Here is a 23,373-nt window from a genome sequence, read left to right as displayed (position 1 = left end):
TCAGTGTCTTATAATTTTCTGCATACAGGTCTTTTGTCTGCTTAGGTAGGTTTATTCCTAGATATTTTATTCTTTTTGTTGCAATGGTAAATGGGAGTGTTTTCCTGATTTCACTTTCAGATTTTTCATCATTAGTATATAGGAATGCCAGAGATTTCTGTGCATTAATTTTGTATCCTGCTACTTTACGAAATTCATTGATTAGCTCTAGTAGTTTTCTGGTAGCATCTTTAGGATTCTCTATGTATAGTATCGTGTCATCTGCAAACAGTGACAGCTTTACTTCTTCTTTTCTGATTTGGATTCCTTTTATTTCCTTTTCTTCTCTGATTGCTGTGGCTAAAACTTCCAAAACTATGTTGAATAAGAGTGGTGAGAGTGGGCAACCTTGTCTTCTTCCTGATCTTAGTGGAAATGCTTTCAGTTTTTCACCATTGAGGATGATGTTGGCTGTGGGCTTGTCATATATGGCCTTTATTATGTTGAGGAAAGTTCCCTCTATGCCTACTTTCTGCAGGGTTTTTATCATAAATGGGTGTTGAATTTTGTCGAAAGCTTTCTCTGCATCTATTGAGATGATCATATGGTTTTTCTCCTTCAATTTGTTAATATGGTTTATCACATTGATAGATTTGCGTATATTGAAGAATCCTTGCATTCCTGGAATAAACCCCACTTGATCATGGTGTATGATCCTTTTAATGTGCTGTTGGATTCTGTTTGCTAGTATTTTGTTGTGGATTTTTGCATCTATGTTCATCAGTGATATTGGCCTGTAGTTTTCTTTCTTTGTGACATCCTTGTCTGGTTTTGGTATCAAGGTGATGGTGGCCTCGTAGAAGGAATTTGGGAGTGTTCCTCCCTCTGCTATATTTTGGAAGAGTTTGAGAAGGATAGGTGTTAGCTCTTCTCTAAACGTTTGATAGAATTCACCTGTGAAGCCATCTGGTCCTGGGCTTTTGTTTGTTGGAAGATTTTTAATCACAGTTTCAATTTCAGTGCTTGTGATTGGTCTGTTCATATTTTCTATTTCTTCCTGATTCAGTCTTGGCAGGTTGTGCATTTCTAAGAATTTGTCCATTTCTTCCAGATTGTCCATTTTATTGGCATAGAGTTGCTTGTAGTAATCTCTCATGATTTTTTTTTTATTTCTGCAGTGTCAGTTGTTACTTCTCCTTTTTCATTTCTAATTCTATTGATTTGAGTCTTCTCCCTTTTTTTCTTGATGAGTCTGGCTAGTGGTTTATCTATTTTGTTTATCTTCTCAAAGAACCACCTTTTAGTTTTACTGATCTTTGCTATCGTTTCCTTCATTTCTTTTTCATTTATTTCTGATCTGATTTTTATGATTTCTTTCCTTCTGCTAGCTTTGGGGTTTTTTTGTTCTTCTTTCTCTAATTGCTTGAGGTGCAAGGTTAGGTTGTTTATTCGAGATGTTTCCTGCTTCTTAAGGTGGGCTTGTATTGCTATAAACTTCCCCCTTAGAACTGCTTTTGCTGCATCCCATAGGTTTTGGGTCGTTGTGTCTCCATTGTCATTTGTTTCGAGGTATTTTTTTATTTCCTCTTTGATTTATTCAGTGATCACTTCATTATTAAGCAGTGTATTGTTTAGCCTACAGGTGTTTGTATTTTTTACAGATCTTTTCCTGTAATTGATATCTAGTCTCATGGCATTGTGGTCAGAAAAGATACTTGATACAATTTCAATTTTCTTAAATTTACCAAGGCTTGATTTGTGACCCAAGATATGATCTATCCTGGAGAATGTTCCATGAGCACTTGAGAAAAATGTGTATTCTGTTGTTTTTGGATGGAGTGTCCTATAAATATCAATTAAGTCCATCTTGTTTAATGTATCATTTAAAGCTTGTGTTTCCTTATTTATTTTCATTTTGGATGATCTGTCCATGGGTGAAAGTGGGGTGTTAAAGTCCCCTACTATGAATGTGTTACTGTCGATCTCCCCTTTTATGGTTGTTAGTATTTGCCTTATGTATTGAGGTGCTCCTATGTTGGGTGCATAAATATTTACAATTGTTATATCTTCTTCTTGGATCGATCCCTTGATCATTATGTAGTGTCCTTCGTTGTCTCTTTTAATAGTCCTTATTTTAAAGTCTATTTTGTCTGATATGAGAATTGCTACTCCAGCTTTCTTTTGGTTTCCATTTGCATGGAATATCTTTTTCCATCCCCTTACTTTCAGTGTGTATGTGTCTCTAGGTCTGAAGTGGGTCTCTTGTAGACAGCATATATATGGGTCTTGTTTTTGTATCCATTCAGCCAATCTGTGTCTTTTGGTGGGAGCATTTAGTCCATTTACATTTAAGGTAATTATCGATGTGTATGTTCCTATTCCCATTTTCTTAATTGTTTTGGGTTCGTTATTATAGGTCTTTTCCTTCTCTTGTGTTTCTTGTCTAGAGAAGTTCCTTCAGCATTTGTTGTAAAGCTGGTTTGGTGGTGCTGAACTCTCTCAGCTTTTGCTTGTCCGTAAAGGTTTTAATTTCTCCATCAAATCTGAATGAGATCCTTGCTGGGTAGAGTAGTCTTGGTTGCAGGTTTTTCTCCTTCATCACTTTCAGTATGTCCTGCCACTCCCTTCTGGTTTGTAGGGTTTCTGCTGAGAGATCAGCTGTTAACCTTATGGGGATTCCCTTGTGTGTTATTTGTTGTTTTTCCCTTGCTGCTTTTAATATGCTTTCTTTGTATTTAATTTTTGACAGTTTGATTAATATGTGTCTTGGCATATTTCTCCTTGGATTTATCCTGTATGGGATTCTCTGTGCTTCCTGGACTTGATTAACGATTTCCTTTCCCATATTAGGGAAGTTTTCAACTATAATCTCTTCAAATATTTTCTCAGTCCCTTTCTTTTTCTCTTCTTCTTCTGGAACCCCTATAATTCGAATGTTGGTGCGTTTAATGTCGTCCCAGAGGTCTCTGAGACTGTCCTCAGTTCTTTTCATTCTTTTTTCTTTATTCTGCTCTGCAGTAGTTATTTCCACTATTTTATCTTCCAGGTCACTTATCCGTTCTTCTGCCTCAGTTATTCTGCTATTGATCCCATCTAGAGTACTTTTAATTTCATTTATTGTGTTGTTCATTGTTGCTTGTTTCATCTTTATTTCTTCTAGGTCCTTGTTAACTGATTCTTGCATTTTGTCCATTCTATTTCCAAGATTTCGGATCATCCTTACTATCATTATTCTGAATTCTTTTTCAGGTAGACTGCCTATTTCCTCTTCATTTGTTAGGTCTGGTGCATTTTTATCTTGCTCCTTCATCTGCTGTGTGTTTTTCTGTCTTCTCATTTTGCTTATCTTACTGTGTTTGGGGTCTCCTTTTTGCCGGCTGCAGGTTCGTAGTTCCCGTTGTTTTTGATGTCTGTCTCCAGTGGCTAAGGTTGTTTCAGTGGGTTGTGTAGGCTTCCTGGTGGAGGGGACTAGTGCCTGTGTTGTGGTGGATGAGGCTGGATCTTGTCTCTCTGGTGGGCAGGTTCACGTCTGGTGGTGTGTTTTGGGGTGTCTGTGGCCTTATTATGATTTTAGGCAGCCTCCCTGCTAATGGGTGGGGTTGTGTTCCTGTTTTGCTAGTTGTTTGGCATAGGTTGTCCAGCACTGTGTCTTGCTGGTCGTTGAGTGAAGCTGGGTGCTGGTGTTAAGATGGAGGTCTCTGGGAGATTTCCGCCATTTAATATTATGTGGAGCTGGGAGGTCTCTTGTTGACCAGTGTCCTGAAGTTGGCTCTCCTACCTCAGAGGCAGAGCCCTGACTCCTGGCTGGAGCACCAAGAGCCTTTCATCCACACGGCTCAGAATAAAAGGGAGAAAAAGTAGAGAGAATTAGTAGAAGTATGAGGAAAGAAAGAAGGAAAGGAGGAAAGGAGGAAAGGAAGGAAGGAAGAAAGAAGCAAAGAAGGAAGGAAAGGAGGGAGGGAAGGAGGGAGGATGGAAGGAAGGATGGAGGGAAAGAAGGAAAAAAGACAGAAAGAAGATACAGTAAAAATAAAATAAACTATAATATAGTTATTGAATTAAAAAATATTTAGAAAAAAAAAAGGGACAGATAGAACCTTAGGACAAATGTTGGAAGCAAAGCTATACAGAGAAAATCTTACACTGAAGCATACACATACACCCTCACAAAAAGAGGTAAAGGGGGAAAAGTCATAAATCTTGCTCTCAGAGACCACCTCCTCAATTTGGGGTGATTCGTTGTCTAAAGGAGGGAAGGAAGGAAGGAAAGAAAGAAAGAAAGAAGGTTAAGTACAATAAAGTTATTACAATTAAAATTAATTATTAAGAAAAAAAATTTTTTTTAAAAAACCATGGACGGATAGAGCCCTAGGACAAATGGTGGAAGCAAGACTATACAGACAAGATCTCACACAGAAGCATACACGTACACATTCACAAAAAGAGGAAAAGGGAAAAAAATCATAGATCTCGCTCCTAAAGTCCACCTCTTCAATTTGGGATCATTCCTTGTCTATTCAGGTATTCCACAGATGCAGGGTACATCAAGTTGATTGTGGAGCTTTAGTCCGCTGCTTCTGAGGCTGCTGGGAGAGATTTCCCTTTGTCTTCTTTGTTCTCACAGCTCACAAGAGCTCAGCTTTGGATTTGGCCCTGCCTCTGCGTGTAGGTTGCTGGAGGGCATCTGTATTTTGCTCAGACAGGACGGGGTTAAAGGAGCCGCTGATTCGGGGGCTCCGGCTCACTCAGGCCGGGGTGGGGGTGGGGGTGGGGGAGGGGCACTGCGTGCGGGGCGGGCCTGCGGCGGCAGAGGCCGGCATGACGTTGCTCCAGCCTGAGGCCCGCCGTGCGCTGAACAGACATTTTTGCAAAGAAGATATATAGATGGCTAACAGGCACATGAAAAGATGCTCAACATCACTAATTATTAGAGAAATGCAAATCAAAACCACAATGAGATTTTATCTCACACCTGTCAGAATGGCTATAATTAAAAAGTCAACAAATAACAAATGCTGGCAAGGATGTGGAGAAAAGGAAACCCTTGTACACTGCTGGTAGGAATGTAAATTGGTGCAGCCACTAGGGAAGCCAATATGGAGTTTCCTCAAAAAACTAAAAATACAACTGCTATATTATCCAGCAATTCCACTCCTGGGTAATACTGGGAAAAAACAAAAACTCTGAAAAGATTCATGCACCCCAGTGTTCATAGCAGCACTGTTTATAATAGCCAAGACATGGAAGCAACCCAACAACTGGCTTAAAGAAGATGTGATACATACACAGACGCATGCACACACACACGATGGAATATTACTCAGCCATAAAAAGAATGAAGTACTGCCATTTGCAGCAACATGGATGGACAATAATCTCAGCAACAGAGATTATTAGGCTTAGTGAAATAAGATACACAGAGAAATACAAATACTATATGATAGCATTTATATGTGGAATCTAAAATATAATACAAATGAATGTATATACAAAACAGAAACAGATTATTTTATTTCAAATTGTTGGATATTTAGGTTGTTTCTAATTTTTCACAATTATGAAGGTGCATGTAATTTTAATTTCTTTAATATGTACTGCTGTACTGCCACAGAGAAAAGTTGTACTAATTTATCCTATTTTAGTTCTTATTTGGTTCTTTACAAAGAACTCCTGTGAAATTTACCTGATATCTCTCAATAATTGGTAGACCTTGGAGTTGGTTTATAATGCCCTCTATTTTACCACTAACTATAAATACTTAAATAGTTGAATCAAGGATAGAACATTTTTATTTGCTTAAACATGTTAATATATCACCTTGGTGTAACTTTGATAAGACAGTTCTTGTTATTTCCCTTTGGCATGGCAATTCATAAAGAACTAGTGGAATATTTTAAAAATTGATCAAAAAATTTTCTTGGTTTGTCAGGTAGCTAAAGTAAATTAGCATATGTGCTATATTTGTGAAACAGGTACATATCAGGAGAAGACTGCTTACTTAAGAAAATATTGCTTAAATTTAATATGAAATCATCAGCTTTACTGCTCTGTAGAATTTACACTTGGATAAGTCACAGTGTTTTCTTTTTTTTTTAATAGATCTTTATTGGAGTATAATTACTTCACAATACTGTGTTAGTTTCTTTTGTACAACAAAGTGAATCAGCCATATGCATACATATATCCCCATATCCCCACCCTCTTGAGCCTCCCTCCCACCCTCCCTATCCCACCCCCTAGGTCATCACAAAGCACAGAGCTGATCTCCCTGTGCTATGCTGCTGCTTCGCACTAGCTGTTTTACATTCGGTAGTGCATATATGTCAGTGCTACTCCCCCACTTTGTCCCAGCTTCCCCGCCCCCTCCATGTCCCCAAGTCCGTTCTCTACATCTGCGTCTTTATTTCTGCCCTGCCACTAGGTTCATCAGTACCATTTTTCTTTTTAGATTCCATATATATGCATTAGCACACGGTATTTATTTTCTCTTTCTGACTTACTTCACTCTGTATGACAGACTCTAGGTCCATCTACCTCACTACAAATAACTCAATTTCGTTTCTTTTTATGGCTGAGTAATATTCCATTGTATATATGTGCCACATCTTTACCCATTCATCTGTCAATGGACACTTAGGTTGCTTCCATGTCCTGGCTATTGTAAACAGTGCTGCAATGAACATTGTGGTACATGACTCTTTTTGAATTATGGTTCTCTCAGGGTATATGCCCAGTAGTGGGATTGCTGGGTCATATGCTAGTTCTATTTGTAGTTTTTTAAGGAAACTCCATACTGTTCTCCATAGTGGTTGTATCAATTTACATTCTCACCAACAGTGCAGGAGGGTTCCTTTTTCACCACACCCTTTCCAGCATTTATTGTTTCTAGATTTTTTGATAATGGCCATTCTGACGGGTGTGAGGTGATACCTCATTGTAGTTTTTTTGTTTTGTTTTGTTTTTTGTTTTTGTTTTTTTGTTTTGTTGTGGTACGCGGGCCTCTCACTGTTGTGACCTCTCCCGTTGCGGAGCACAGGCTCCGGACGCGCAGGCTCAGCAGCCATGGCTCACGGGCCCAGCCGCTCCGCGGCATGTGGGATCCTCCCGGACCGGGGCACAAACCCGCGTCCCCTGTATCGGCAGGCGCACTCCCAACCATTGCGCCACCAGGGAAGCCCTCATTGTGGTTTTGATTTGCATTTCTCTAACAATTAGTGATGCTGAGAAGCTTTTCATGTGCCTCTTGGCCATCTGTATGTCTTCTTTGGTGAAATGTCTATTTAGGTTTTCCACCCATTTTTTTAATTGAATTGTTTTTTTTTTGATACTGAGCTCCATGAGCTGTTTGTATATTTTGGAGATTAATCCTTTGTCCATTGTTTCATCTGCAAATATTTTCTCCCATTCTGAGGATTGTCTTTTCGTCTTGTTTATGGTTTCCTTTGCTGTGCAAAAGCTTTGAAGTTCAATTAGGTCCCATTCGTTTATTTTTGTTTTTATTTCCATTACTCTAGGAGATGGGTCAAAAAAGATCTTGCTGTGGTTTATGTCAAAAAGTGTAACAGTGTTCTTGACATTTTAAAAAATTAGGGTAGAGCTGTCTTCCATGTTAAAAATGAAAGAAAATTAATATTGCATATTGCCTGACATAGCCATTGCTCAATAAATATTTGTTGAATATCTAAGGCCACACAATTTTTAGCTAAAAACTATCTATGTGCCTTACTGGAACCCTTACATGTAAGAACCTAAACCTATGTTTATAGTCTATGATGTGTATTTGGCAGCACAAAATGACTAAACCAGACTCACTGGTTCTGAGAAAAGCCCAGCCATATACTAGATGGTGCTGTAAGTTCCTCTATCTCTAGGGGAGCAAATTCACTGGGACTGTAACCTGGATCTTTTTTTTTTTTTTAACCTACTTCTAGCAAATCCAAAGTGACTGCAATCATTGAGGACTTATGGACATCACAAAAAGATGCATATGATTCTACTATTGTCAGTGGAGAATGGTCCCGGGGGTTTTAAGTAGAGAAGGACAAGAGCACTTATCCCACCCCAGAAACTGGAATTTTATTCATACCTCTTTTGGGATGTTAATAAAGCTGTCAGAGAAATAAAGAATAAAGCAATCAAAATCACAAAGGACAGACTGGCATAATTAAGGCAGCTTTCTGTCCCCAAGCACCTGAGATTACACATCTCATTCGGCTTAATAAAGTCATTGTTGGGAAGGACTTGCTTTTGAATTATACAGTAATAATACTGATTTTAAACACCAATTTTTACCATTTGCTTTATGTCACCTAGCTTTTATGCATAAAAGGCAGGGGTTGCAATGTCTAGGAAGTAATATTACTAAATACACTGTGATGATAATAAATCAGCATAAACAAGTAGGGATTAATGAAATATATGAATAGATTAATTTCAAATATTCTTCCAGCTTTGTTAGGGAAAATACTGATGGTACCATCATTGTATTTTTGAACCTGCCAATCTTTGTTACATCTATGAAGATGGATGAGAAATAAGACAAAGGTACATAATTTGTGCAAAAAAAACTACTCTCATTACTCAAAGTGCTTCTTATTACTTATATATCATGTGCGCAAGAAGGTTTGGTAAGCAGGAATAAATTATTTAATTGGGACTTAATTTAAATTCACGTGTTGGTGATAAAACATTGAACATTAGCGGGCCCGATCTGATGAGGGATTTACCCAAGTAGGTGAGGTATGTTCACAAGGGACAGAAAACAGACGAGCATCCTAAATGGTAAGCATAGAAAGGAAGTGAATATTTACCTGAAGCTTATTTCCAACCTTTCTTTTTAAATTAACATTTTTGGTGTAATTACAAAAATAAACAAATGGTAACTTGGAAAACAGATGTTTTCTGAGAAGGAAAAAAATCATATGTTATCAATCCACTAAGATAACTACTGTAAATACTTCAGGGCAATGTTTTCCAAACTAACCTACCTGTTTATATGAACAACCTGGAGTGCTTGCTTAAAAGGCAGATTCTAGGGCCCCTCTCCTGGAGATTCTGGCTCAGTATGCACAGGATGGGGCCTGGATAATCTAGTTTTAACAAGCAAAGCAGATGACTCTTATCATCAGACAAGTTTATACTATTTTTTTAGGACACATCTTTTCTGTGCATATAAGTGGCTTTCTTTTATGATTATCCCCTTCAAGCCTGAGAATTTGGTATAGTTGATTTTTCCCAACCCTTCACCCTTTTACAGACGACCCTTTAAAAAGTGAGACACAGGTGACTGTTGGGACCAGGGCAAATGACAGCTTCATTCAAAATTAACTCAGAAGGACTAATCGGGAAAAGGATTTTCTCTTCTCCACATCTTTCTGAGATGAAATGGGATAATCAGATTTTACTTTTCAGGATTTCACTGTCTTGTTTGTCTGTTTTTAAGGATTGAGCCCAAGGACACTTCCTATTTTGGAAGTAAGAATCAAGATTTGGATTCACTGCTCTTGTGCTGAGTACTCAAAAATAAAACCAAATATGCTTATACCAGCAACACATCTTGTAGTTGTAATTTGAAACTGCTGATTCTAATTTAATTTATTCCTTTTAACCTACAATCTTAGTTTAAGCAAGTAGGGTGTAAAGGAAGGAGATAAAAATATAAAGAGCTCCCTGCTTTAGTCTAAAATTTTAAGGACTTAAAGCTAAACCTGATTTCATACCTGAAAACAAAAGACAGAACACCTACCAAAAGTTATCTGAGAAGGTGAGACCACCCAACACTGGTTGCCATCATCACTTAACCTAGCCTAATATTTTTCATGGACTATTTGTAGCAAATATGTCATTACCAAGAATTTTTTAATATTATTCTGATTCTTCATAATCCCCTTCTGCCATCCCTTTATTTTTTCAATTTGGAGAGTGAACGGCAACATTAAGTTGACTCAATCATGCCTTCCCCTTCAGGAGGCTCCATGGGACAAATTTCTTCCTGGGGGATCTTTAGACCAGAAAGGTTGTATTTCTTTTGAACAACCAGTTTTGCTTTTATTGTGTTGAAACTTTAAACCATGCTATTGACAACATCCTCTATTTTCTTTGGCTACTAGGAAACTCAGAGGCAAATTTGCAGATGAACTCTTCAGTTCTGAACAGGACCTTATGGTTAATAATAAGTCATTTTATTTATTACTTTGACACATGGCTTCATTTTCTTTTTCTGACTTTTACATTTCTGTCACCTTGATTTCCTCATCTACATTTTTGGTATATTCTGTAAGTGACCTCAAATACTTTTTAATGAATTATAAATAAACTATGTTAATGTAGTATTAGCATAAGCAGGAAGCTAATGACTATAAAAATTATACATTGCATGTTAAAGCCAATAGTGAATGATGTTTGAGTTATCTATACTGTTAGTTATCATCTTATTAACCACAAATAATCATATACTTAATGCACGTAAGACTTACTGATAAATAAAGCAATGTGATCACCTTGATACAAAAAACAAAGCATTTGATAAATTTTAAAACCCAATTATAAAAACTCACAGCAACCTAGGACTAGAAGGGAACTCCTCTAACTTTTTAAAAGAAAACTACCAAAAATTTATAGTAAATGTGATATTTAATGGTGAAATTTTACAACCATTTGCACCAAAATCAGGAATACAGTGGTGACTACTGTAAGGTCGGATCTTAACAAACGGCACCGCGAAACAGAAGAAAGCTTCAAGTGAGCTTTATTAGGGAGCGCTCCTGGGCGAGGTTCACTGGTCCGAGAGAAAGGGGCCAGAGAAGTCGCACCCGGGCGAGGGTTGGGCAAGATTTTATACGGGAAGAAGGGAAAGGGGTGTGGTGAATCTGGGAGGGCGCAGGGTATTCCTTATTTGGTGGTCTTTTCGGGTATCCTGGGGGACCGTTAGTCCCACCCCTCGAAAGGCGGGAAGGCTGGGCCGGGTGCAAAGTCCCCAGGTCAGTTTCTGGAACTGGGTGGTCTGGAGAGTTTCGGTCTGATGCAACCTGTGAATCTGATTGTGTTCCCCTGCCTCGGGCCAGTTGGCCTTACAACTACTATGTGTTACTGATTTTATTCAAGAGGTCTTAGCCATATCACTTGGACAAGAAAAAGAATGAAGTATAAAGAAAGGTACAGCAAAACTGTCACTTGTAGACAATATGGTCTTCTTTTGAGAAAACTTAAAACAAGCATTAGAAACTATTAGAACTAAAAAGTTTATCAAGGTAACTAGATACAACTTATAAAAAACCAATATTCTTTTTTAACACACACAATGATCAATCACAAACTGCAATTTAAAATGTCTGACAACAGCAACAAAAATTTAATAGCTAATAAAATGTGTAAGATCCTCATAGATATTATTATAAAACTTTACTAAAGTATGTAAAACCTCAATAAATGGAGTGATGTACTGTGTTCAACAAATTAGAACTTTTTGATGAACTTTTAACCATTTGCAAAGAGATCTCATTTAGCTTCTGGGTAGAGTTCCAGCCTCATGATAAGTCATCTAAAACAATGGACAACAGTTTTAAAAGCTCAAAGGGGGCTTCCCTGGTGGCACAGTGGTTAAGAATCCGCCTGCCAAGGCAGGGTACAGGGGTTCGAGCCCTGGTCCGGGAAGATCCCACATGCTGCAGAGCAACTAGGCCCGTGCGCCACAACTACTGAGCCTGTGCTCTACAGCTCACCAGCCACACTGAAGCCCACACGCCTAGAGCCCGTGCTCTGCAACAAGAGAAGCCACTGCAATGAGAAGCCCACGCACCGCAGCGAAGAGCAGCCCCCACTCGCTGCAACTAGAGAAAGCCCGCACGCAGCAAGGAAGACCCAACGCAGCCAAAAATAATAAATAAATAAATTTTAAAAAAAAAAGCTCAAAGGATCTGCAACCAATTAGTCAGTTGTCTCACATAATTTGAAAGTTTGGATATAATTTAATTCAACACTCATTTTTTGGAAAATTTCTTATCCTGTAGTCTCCACTGGCCAGATCCACTAAAGAATTCTTAAGGTCAGATATACAATACAAACTTATACTTCCATATATAAACTTTTCATAACCTTCAAGGAAATAAACTTTCCATCAACTTTTAGGAATGGATTCTGCTGATAAAAAAGTAAATATCGATAAATAGTAACACACTCAGGATTTCTTATACTGTTATTGTGCTATCTAGACCTTTCTACCCTCTTTACCATCACCTGCATTATACCATTACTTGGTCATAAACACATCTGTTTGAAGGGAGGCCAAGTGTCAGACAAAATGAAATTCAGAATCGATCAGTACTGCCACTGGTTAGCAGTCTTGGGTAAAGGAAATGGAAGAGAGCGTGACTAACAAAACTGAGCAGGAGGAGTTCGAGAAATACATGGGAATTTGTTTTATTTAAAACATTTTTGCTCTTCACAACATAGAGCAAACCTATTTATATATATTTAATCATGTGCTGTGCCAGACATTGCTGGGGCTGCCTATTCAACAGCCATTCTCCCTTCTTCATTACTAAGAAAAGCCTGATGGTTTGTCAGATACTGGGTGATCAGGTGATTCAAGAGAGGAAAGACTAATCTTGATTAGTCTATGCTAATGATGGTAATTCCATCCGTCTTGCCAGTAGTTGGTTTAGGAATAGACCTGTGATAGACAGTCAACAGTAAAAGGAAGAGGGGAGCTTTCTTCCCCCTTCAAAAGGACCATGAGAAAGGGCATTCCCTCTTTCTGCCTCTGGATGTCTGGAAATGCAGCAAACATCATGTAACAAAGTGAAGACAGTTTAAGAACAGCCAACGTTTGAGGATGGCAGGGCGGAAGGATGAAATGAACCTCAATTCCTGATGACCTCATTAAGCCAATAAATTACCTAACTCAGAAATGTTCCTATGTCTGGACTATTTCTTAAATGAGGGAATTATTATTTCCTTTTAGCATTTAAGCCATTTTGAGTTTGGTTTTCCCTGTTACTTGCAGTAAAAAAAAAAAAAAACATTCAAACTGATTCTGTGCCACGGACAGCAGTACTAGCTAAGCGAACGCTTATTACTGGAACAACTTATGATCATCCTCATGTGTAATCTAAACGTAAATGGTTTATGCTTTTTAAAGGGAGGTGTGAAGTTCTGAGGTATTTTCACTAATATAAGGGGACAAAGTTACACGATATTTGGAGGTTTGGTGTAGAAAAATAATTTCCAATTTGCTCACGTGCAGATGCAGCTTTTTCCTCTTCTATGTTTTGAATACTCATAGCCCTATCAGTTCTATCTTTCTCCACCTCTAAGCAAGAATTTCACAATACTTTTTAGATCAGCCCCTGGCAAAGTCAACCTTGGTGTTGTTTTAGGAAATCAATATGATTTAGACATACTTTTTTTTTCCCCTCTCAAAGAAAGAAGAATTTTGAAATTGCCTTTCCTTGGCGTTATGTTAAATCCTGAATACGTCCTGACAGGGAGTATGATGGAGCGTGCAAATGATTTTCCAATTAATAAAAATGTGATTCCAAAGCTGACCTTAGAATTCTAAATTAAGTAATATGTATAAACAGAGACTCAAAACACTTCAAAGCACAACTTACAAAAGCCAACATCATGGTGTATCAAGCCATGAGTTCAGGAATTGCCAAAATTAATGATGATTTTTTTTCTCTTGATTTTTGAGAGTTACTCCAGGACCTATGTTTCTGTGTAAAGCAAAGCAGACCTTATTAATAATGTAAGAGGCTCTAGGACTCCTTTACCATGGCAGAGAAGCTCTTATCTAAAACTAGAACTGTTTCCTCTATACTTTAATGAATTAGGTTTGTTTAACTTACTTTATATAGTGCTCAATTCTGTTCCATTGGCATATGGATGCCTAATAAATATTTGATGATGGTGACCATGACTGCACAGAAGATATCTTAGTGTCCACAGGAAAATGATAAAACACTGTAAGCTAGTTTCCTCTAGTGATAAAATTATATAAAAACAGGAGAGTGATGCCTTTTCATACCAGTGCATTTAAGAAAACCCCAAATAAAAGGTAAGGTATAAGAATTAACATCTATTTAATTTAATTGTTTTATTTAATCCTAACCATAAACCTCTGGACTAGGTACTGGGATTCCCATTTTCCTAAATCTAAGATGTCATTGGTTGTATACTGAGCCAATATTTTATGTACCAATAAGAAAAAAATGCAGCCAATGAAATTATGATACACCTTTTTTAAGATGTACCCTGATTTCAGAGACGTCAAAATGTAAAAATCGGGGCTTCCCTGGTGGCACAGTGGTTAAGAGTCCGCCTGCCGATGCAGGGGACACGGGTTCGTGTCCCGGTCCGGGAAGATCCCACATGCCACGGAGCGGCTGGGCCCGTGAGCCACGGCCGCTGAGCCTGCGCGTCCGGAGCCTGTGCTCTGCAGCGGGAGAGGCTGCAGCAGTGAGAGGCCCACGTACCACAAAAAAAAAGAAAAGTAAAAAGAATAGGCATCTCAAAAATAATTAAAAAATACGATTTTGATAAGAAAATTCATCCAAGTCACACAGCCAGTTGGTAGCTGTGGCAAAGACAAGCCGCTGTCCACCAAAAACTCATGTTCCCCGTCCACAGCATGGAGGTCCTACTGAGAAATGGCTCTCCGGCCAGAAACTAGGCTTTCCACCTTCCAGAGTTCTGACCAATAGAATGTGAACACAACTGATATAGTCAGTTCCAGTCCAAAGAGGTAAAGAAGCACGAGTACTTTCTTCATTCTCTCTCTCATCCCATCTACCATTTATTGATGCTCAGCATGATCTTAGAAACTACCTATTGAAAATGGCAAAGCCTCTGTGTCAGCCTGGGTTCCTGAATGACTGCAAGGAACAAAGCCCTGCCTGTACCCCCAAACCATTGTGCCAAATAGGGATGCCACATTTGTTTGACACGAGCAATAAGTAAACTTTTATTTTATTAAGCCACTGTAATCCGAGGCTAGTGTTACCTCAACTAGAATTATTTCATATAATACAGTGGCAGAATTAGAATTTGAATGTCAGGTTCCAAGAGCACAGGTTCGAGATCCAAGACAAGAGTTTGAACCATAGCTCCACCGGTTCTTACACTAGAGTCCATGAACTTGGGCAGTCATTTAACCTATGGATCAAGTTTGTCATCCAGAATGGTATGAAAATAAAAGGCACCTCACAGACTGTTCTCAGGATTAAATAAGAAAATGCATGCAAAATGCACGGACCATCCATGAGTTATCACTCCCTGAATGCTGGTTGTTATTACACTTGCTGTCATTGTTAATCATTAGCTTCCTTTCATACCTAGTTGCAAATCACCAAGTGTGCTTTTAATGTAAATCTCTTCTACAGATAGAAAGTGCCATTCCTCTGAAGAAAGTCCACCTTCTGCTTAAGAGCCTGAGGAACTTTCTGTTCCAAATTTTAAAAAGTTAAAAAAAATTTTTTTCTGTTACCATGCCTTGAGGGAATGATGAACAGAGAAAATATGAAGGTATGTTTGTTGTATGATATTTCAAACACCAGTTTCACTTTACTTCTTACATAAAAATAGCACTTTATTTTTTCATTTCACAATATTATAAGGAATAAAAAGAAAATGGGATAAAAAACTTACCCTTTGTTTTTCATTTGAACCCTTTTTATTGGTCTCTTTTCTACTTTCATCTTCATACACTAGAACAAAGTCAATTCTTCGCTGACCATCATTAAAAAAGAGGGAGTCAAGTTTTCCATTAAATTCTTCCTGTGTGGATAGAAAAATAAATTTTAATATAGTTTTTTGAAAAGTGCCAATTTATAAGTGTTTATTTTCTAGCTTTAATAGATACATCAGTATGTTTACAGAGAAAGAGAAATAAATCCATAACTAGTTACTTGACCAAGAGGGCATGGTCACATGATCTTTGCAAGCATAGTCTGTTCTTGGTGAAAGAAGTCCTTGAATTGAGCAAGTTAGCATTATTCTACAAATGTATGGGAAAACATCAGCATTATGAATGTAACACAGTTATCCCAGAATTATTCCCACCTGGATGAGCAAAAGGAGTATCAAGTTTGGAAATGAACACAGCAACCAGAGACGCCTATCGGAAGGACCAAAGTTCATTTAACAAGAGAAAAAAATCTAAGACAAAGCACTGTTTATGAAAATCTCATCCTACCTTTACCATCTTTTCTAACCTTTCCATCAATTTTCATGACTTCTCTCTGAACCTCATCACTTTATAGAAAGTATCATTTTATAACCTTAAACAAATGCCAGAAAATGCTTTGATACACACAAAAGATACACTGGTCATTGGTATTTGTCCCCAAATCCACACAAGATACCCCCTCACTCCTAGCAAAAAACAAGCAAACAAACAAAAATCCCAGCAACAAGAACAAATAAATGAGCCTTTAATTTAGAGCTTAAAAGCCTTATGGCGTGGGCTTCCCTGGTGGCGCAGTGGTTGAGAGTCCGCCTGCCGATGCGGGGGATGCAGGTTTGTGCCCCGGTCCGGGAGGATCCCGCGTGCCGCGGAGCAGCTGGGCCTGTGAGCCATGGCCGCTGAGCCTGCGCGTCTGGAGCCTGTGCTCCACAACGGGAGAGGCCACAACAGTGAGAGGCCCGCATACCGCAAAAAAAAAAAAAAAAAAAAAAAAATCCTTATGGCGTAAAAACAAAGTCATAACGGCAGAACACAGACCTAATAGAGTTTAAAACAATCTCTATTACCTTATGGATTTGGATAGAATTGTTTTAATTTGCTCTAAGGAAAGGCTTGAGTTTGTGTTTCTCCAACAGCTGGTCATACTGCTTATGTGAATGTTGTTTAAGAATCGGAATATTTTTTTAACTGACAAGTAATACTTTTCATTTTTTTTCCATTAAAAGTCATGGGGAGGTTGCATTTTGCAGTCATTTGGTGGAACCCCTTAATCATTAAATGTGATTAATTCTTCTCTTCATTCAGCATCAGTTAGTACTACAGAAATCACCTTATTTTTACCGCCACCAGTTTCCCGTTTTCTTCACACTTTTGAGAAGATGTATATTTTTGCTAAACATATACAAACTGATACTTGTCCCTCCTTTCCTCTTTTCTACCACAGAGCAGCTAAACAGTGTGACTTGGCCTGAGACCTTTCCCAGCCGGGACGCTGAGGGGCCAGAAAAAGACACATCAGTGTCCCAGGCTGAGGATACCACCCAATTCTTTTAGTTCCAATTTCAGCTCTTTAAAACCAGTAAACGTTAAGAGTATTTAAAGCTATACAAGACACAGAAAACAGGCTTATGGTTACCAAAGGGGAAAGGGTGGGGGGGATAAATTAGGACTTTGGGAGTAACATATACACACTACTATATATAAAATAGATAATCAACAAGGACCTACTGTATAGCACAGGGAACTCTACTCAGTATTTTATAACAACCTATAAAGGAAAAGAATCTGAAAAAGAACATATACATATATCACTGAATCACTGTGCTGTACATTTGAAGATAACACAACACTGTAAATCAACTATATTTCAATTAAAATATTTAATTAATTAATTTAAAAATACATTTTACAAAAAGTCATACAAAAATGCTAAGGCCTGTCGTTTTCACTTCAGCCATGGAGTTCTTGAGGCCCCTCCTTTCTTCAATTTCTCTTCCTTTCAGTGAAGATGTTACTATTGGTGACAACCTGGGAAGTTGCTAGAGGAAAACCGTGTGTAGAGGAAAAAACTATGAGGCCGAGGGGAAGTGGAGTAAAGTGGAATATAGTCACGAAAACCTGGTCATTGTTACAGACATCTGAAACGTGTCCAAAGCAGCTTGCTCTCTGGAGCCCATGTCCTGCTGCCTTTCTCTGGTGGCGTCTGACAGCTCACTGAAGTCACGTTCTGAAGAATGAGGCCTGGAATAAGAACCACATCTGCACGTGGATCCAGGCATTCCTCCCCACACAGCCCTTGGTCAGCCACACGGGTTGGCAGCAAGCTCCCAGATAATCAGGTCTGTATGCACATCTCTCCTGTGTGATAGAAGACCATGGCCCTTTGTTGGAGGAAAACGCCACTGGCTTGGCAAGACTGTCTGTATGAAATAACTAGGTCAGACTCTCATATGGTATTAGAATGCAGTGCCGGGGGAAAGAGTGCCAAATTCATATGGCTGTGAAATCCACGTTTCCCGTCTCTTGGCATAAAACATTCCACTAGGTGACTGGGAAGAGAAGGGAGAAACAAAATGCTGGGCTAGAAAGAATATCTAACAAACAAGGGAACTAGCCCAAATAGAAAAGATTCAACTATGAACAAAACAGTACTGCTTGGAAAAGAAAAAAAGGCTGGATTTTTCAGTTATGAGTTCCAGTATAGGCCTGACTCATCCAACAGGTATTGAAATGACAAAAAAATTTTTTAAAAAATCCTCTTCTAAAGTTTTGAAGTAAAGTTGTAATAGTTTCCTAGGATAAATATTGATAATCTTCTTCAAAATGACTGATCATTCAGAGATGGATTATTCTAGTCCTGACCTCTCAAAATCTACTCAAAATTGCATCTTTAGTCTTTTCTACCAAGTCAAATGGCACCAAGATGAAATACAAAAAACCCCTGAAACCCAATCTTTCCTGTTCAGCAGCTTAAGTTTAAAAACACTTTAAGAGATGGTTTAAAATTTATCAGGTCAAATCATTTTAGAGATTGGAGCTTACGTATGGTTACTGACTTCCCCACTAGGAAACTTATTAACTCTTATACTCATCAGAGTAACTTATTGTTACCCTGAGGGTCTTAGGCAAATGTCTTTAATGCCAAGGAAATAAGCAGAGTCTCTAGCTGTTAATACTTCTTTCTTCCTGGAAAAGATACGAAGTAAATTTCTAATTACAGTTTAGAGTCTATAATATGTTTTATTTGTTCATAGCCATTGCCCTCTCTGGTTCCGAGGACGCTAGATTCCACCAATTTAGCGTCCATTTACTCATTTGCAGCAATCTGACCCAAAGCTGTACTTAAAGACTGCAGTGGTTAAAAAGACTATCCATGTTCATTTATCATTATATCAAAATAAACAAAAACAATGCTGCCAACCATTGCAGAAGAGTGACCTGACCACCTCTGTCTTTAACTGTTGGCTTTGACATTTCACACTTGGGAAGAGAGGCATGCTTGGTCTGAGCCAGGGGAGGTCTGAGAAATAAGCTCCTGGCAGGGTAGTGTAGGAGAGAAGGAATAAGAAAGGTTCGGTGTAATGTACCCAACTGATGTTTCCCAGGTCTCCCTGCTCTCAGCTGGCTTCCTTCCTCCTTCTATTTGTAGGGCATCTCCTTCAACAAAACAGCCCAAAGGGCTCTTTTAACCAAATCACGATAAAAATGCAAGCAGCAAAATTACGCTGCCAGACTTTGTGGATTCAACCAACGTCAGACTGAAAAAAAAAAAAAAAAAAATTACAGAAAGTTCCAAAAAGCAAAGCTTGAATTTGCCATGTGCCAACAACTATTCACATGACATTTACATTGTATTCACAACAATTTACCTAGCCTTTACATTGTACTAGGTAGTATAAGTAATCTAGAGATGATCAAAGGACATGGGAGGATGTGTATACATTATATGCAACTACTACACCATCTTATATAAGGGACTTGAGCATCCAAAGATTTTGGTAACCGCCCTGTGAATACCAAGGGATGACTGAAATTACTTGGTAGGAAAACTTCTCATAAGTTATCTGGATTTTCCTTGAACAGGAGCTTTGGGTACATGAAGGGTCACATGATGATTACATAATGGTGAGGCTTGTCTTCCACGTGGAGAAAGAAGGGCTAGGGAAGGAAAGGATCTGCGGAAACAGCTGCCTGGGTGTAACTGCTCCATGGCATTTAGGTCAGTTAGAGATGAGCAGCCCATCTCACTAAGCACCCTCCTGGAATCCCTGGCGTCAGCACTTGGTGAGTCCAGGAAAGAACTTGCTGCTCAACATGTGTCCAAACTCACACTTCTCAAGTGTCCTCAAATAAACAAAATGTGTCCTCAAATAAACCCTGCAAAATCAAGATTGGAAGTCCCATTTCACAATAGAGGCATCTACTCCTAGAGTTTAAGATGCAAATTTTAAATGACTTGTCCAAGATCTGGATACAAAGAAATCAGTTTGGGATCTCTGCTCAAACTCTCATTTGTGCGTAAGGATGTTGGAAACTTGCCTTGGACAGCAAGTGATATTATCTGATTGTATCAGATTAAAAAATTCTAGAGAATTTCTAAACAGTTTATTCCTGCCCCTGTTAGGGCTGTCATTTACTATGAGATTAGAGAGTGTTCCAGGCTTATTTGGATTAATGGTCTCAACCTCTACAGAAAGCAGGACACAAAAAGTGTTATTGTCTAACAATGATAGTTGAGGAATTACACTATGAAAAACAAACAGTATCAAAACACTCACATAATTAAAGGGCAACTGATATGTGAATGTGGAAAACACGTGTGGCTCTCTGCGGTAAGACTAGCAAAACAAAGTAGTTAATTCCAGGAAGAACACAACAGGGAAAAAAAAAAACTTTAATTATAGCGAAAAACTAAAGTGAAAATATAGGATTTTCTGTTTTTCAGTAAACCTTGAATCCCTGTATACCGCAAGTTTTAGGGAAACAAACGTTTAGAAGCAAGAGCCTTTATGTAAATATTTAGATCCCATGAAATACAGAACATAATGAAAATTTATTTATATGCCATGCAGGTATAAATGAGATATATTCTGGTGTTTTCCCTAACTGTAGCAGAGTCCAGGCAGGTTCAAGGCGTAAGAGATAGTGGAACATTTTTTTCTTTATAAAGTGTGCAAAATTACTGCAAGGGATAGCAGAGACTACATCAATTTTTATTCCTTTTATTCAGATCACCTCCTCGGCCTGTAAGAACACTTGATAGTGAGAAAATGCAGAGTACAAAGAAAAATGCCAAGAACTGCAGGCATGGAAGGCTGAATGCTGAAGTTAGAAAGATTAGTATTATGAGAAGCAGGGGTGGGAGAAAAGGAAGTAACACGTTAGTACCAGGGATAAGGAGAAGTACATGGATGCACAAGGGAGCCACACAGGAAGTCAGCTCAGTCAATCGCATGTTGGGGGATATGCGTGAGAGTGTTTTGGATGGGGCATTCAAGAATGTGTTGGCGGGAAAGAACTGCAGTGGAAAAGCTGCTCGTTCAAGGAGGAGGTGTATCTAGAAGTGAGGATTCCAAGTCTGTTAGAGAGTCCAAGAACATCCCTGTTGGTGACTCTGTGACAATCAGGGTAAACTTAGGAGTGATCCAGAATAATATTTGTACAAATCACACTGTCTCCTTCCCCACTCTGTTAAACACACTTTCAGCTTCTGAAGGCCAATGGCCGGGTCTTGTTCACCCTGAGTTCTCTGCTGAGCCTTTGCATTTAGCAGGAGCTTGGTTTGCTTTTTTCTTAGAAAAATATACCTTTTTTTTTTTTTCTGATGATAAAATATATACTCAATATAAAAAATATTCTGAAGATACAGGGAAGTATAAAGGAATGAATAAAAGTCATATGTAATCCCATCTCCCAGAGATAAGCCGAGCTTCTTAAAATTTTGGATCTCTCTCTCACGCACACACAAACACACATGCACATTCACTAAAATGATACCATACTATACGTACTGTTTTAAAAACACCCATCACAGCCATTTTTCTAGCTTGAAAAAAAGCTCTGCACCATCATGTTTAGTAGTTGCAATACCATTTAGTTAAACAGTTCCTCCACTGATGAACATGTAAGTTCTTTCCAATTTGCTGCTTTTATAAACACTGCTGCAAGGAGCATCTTTACACATATGTATCTGTGCACATGTTCAATTACTATTTTCTTAGGCTAAATTCTAGAAGATTTTAAGGGACCTAGCCTTTTAGAGGTTTTTTGATATATATGTTGCTCAACTGTCATCCAAAATATTTATAAAAATGAACACTTCCAACAGCAGAGTATGAAAGTGCCTTTCCCTCACTGGATTTCACTCTTTTTCACTTTTCCCATGAGAGTTAAAATACCGGGTTTTTTTCATTTGCACCTTTTAATTAGAGAGCACTAACATTTTTATGGGTACTGCCCAATTGAATTAATGCTTTTCTAAAATGCCAATTACTATTCTTGACCTAACTGAACTATCTTATTATTTAATCCCTTCTCAGTAGATTCTCTTGGTTTTTACTCATGAGATTCTAAAGACCACGCTGGGAAAGGAGCAAGTGGGTGAATGGTAATACAGAAGCAGCCCATACGGTTACTTCCCAAAAGGAAAAGAGAGAAATACTCGAGGGCACTGTCTACCAGCCCTAGGCTCAACAGTGCTGACGTGTTTTTGGAAATGTAGACATTTAACTGGAATGTGTGATACTAGTTTGAGAAGGTCACTGGCCCCTGAACATACTTTCCAATACAGTTTACATGCTCCCTGTGTAACTACCAAATATCAGTATATATTTTGACTCATAATTTTTTAGAATATAGAACTTACTGCTGATTTAGTTTATAAGTGATTTCTGTTACAAGTTTAAAACTGATGTACAAATTCTTTTTTTTAAATTTATTTTTGGCTGTGTTTAGTCTTCATTGTTGCACAGGCTTTCTCTAGCTGCAGTGAGCAGGGGCTACTCTTCAATGCAGTGCTCAGGCCTCTCATTGTGGTGGCTTCTCTTGTTGCAGAGCACGGGCTCTAGGCTCACAGGTTCAGTAGTTATGGTGCACGGGCTTAGTTGCTCCGTGGCATGTGGGATCTTCCCGGACCAGGGCTCAAACCTGTGTTCCCTGCATTGGCAGACGGATTCTTAACCACTGTGCCACCAGGGAAGCCATGATGTACAAATTCCTAAAAAATTGTCTTGCTGAGGGAGGAGATATGGGGATATATGTATATGTACAGCTGATTCACTTTGCTATAAAGCAGAAACTGCACACCATTGTAAAGCAATTATACTCAATAAAGATGTTTAAAAAAAAAGAAATTAAAACTGAAAAAAAAAATTGTCTTGCTAATTTATATTTGTAAATGGCTATAAGTACTTTCCAAATAGTGGAACTGGCTATTTTCAGTCATTTCCCATCAAAAATAGATGTAGTTCATTTATAAATAATATTAAGATTGTGCCATGAAAATGCTGCTGCTGCTTCTTCGTCTTTCTTTTTTTCTTTATACTCATGAGGGAATGCTCACATGCCAACGGCTTCCTGATTTGGTATATGCATTTTGCCTTTGTTTCCCTTTGCCTGCGTTAAAATAAACTCTAGAGTTCTATTATTAGAACATCATGTTTCAAACACAGGGTGAGGGTGGAGGCATAATGCCTCAGGCATAATTATTGTTA

The 23,373-nt window shown here is 38.4% G+C and overlaps 1 protein-coding gene across 3 annotated transcripts in view; it reads right to left on the bottom strand.

Moving 5' to 3' along the window:
- Positions 1-23,373, bottom strand: part of ANO6 (anoctamin 6) — a 211,974-nt gene that overhangs the window by 81,072 nt on the left and 107,529 nt on the right. For all 3 annotated transcript variants that reach the window (XM_029204419.1, XM_029204417.1, XM_029204418.1), the window contains one exon: positions 15,625-15,753. In XM_029204419.1, coding sequence (XP_029060252.1) covers positions 15,625-15,753 — 129 coding nt within the window. The remainder of the gene's footprint in view (positions 1-15,624; positions 15,754-23,373) is intronic.

The sequence above is a fragment of the Monodon monoceros genome, unplaced genomic scaffold, assembly GCF_005190385.1.
Source record: "Monodon monoceros isolate NGI ecotype Baffin Bay Population unplaced genomic scaffold, NGI_Narwhal_1 Super_Scaffold_6, whole genome shotgun sequence".
NCBI classification, from domain to species: domain Eukaryota; kingdom Metazoa; phylum Chordata; class Mammalia; order Artiodactyla; family Monodontidae; genus Monodon; species Monodon monoceros.
The sequence above is the reverse complement of the archived record's forward strand: the minus strand, read 5'-3'. Positions and strand labels throughout refer to the sequence as shown.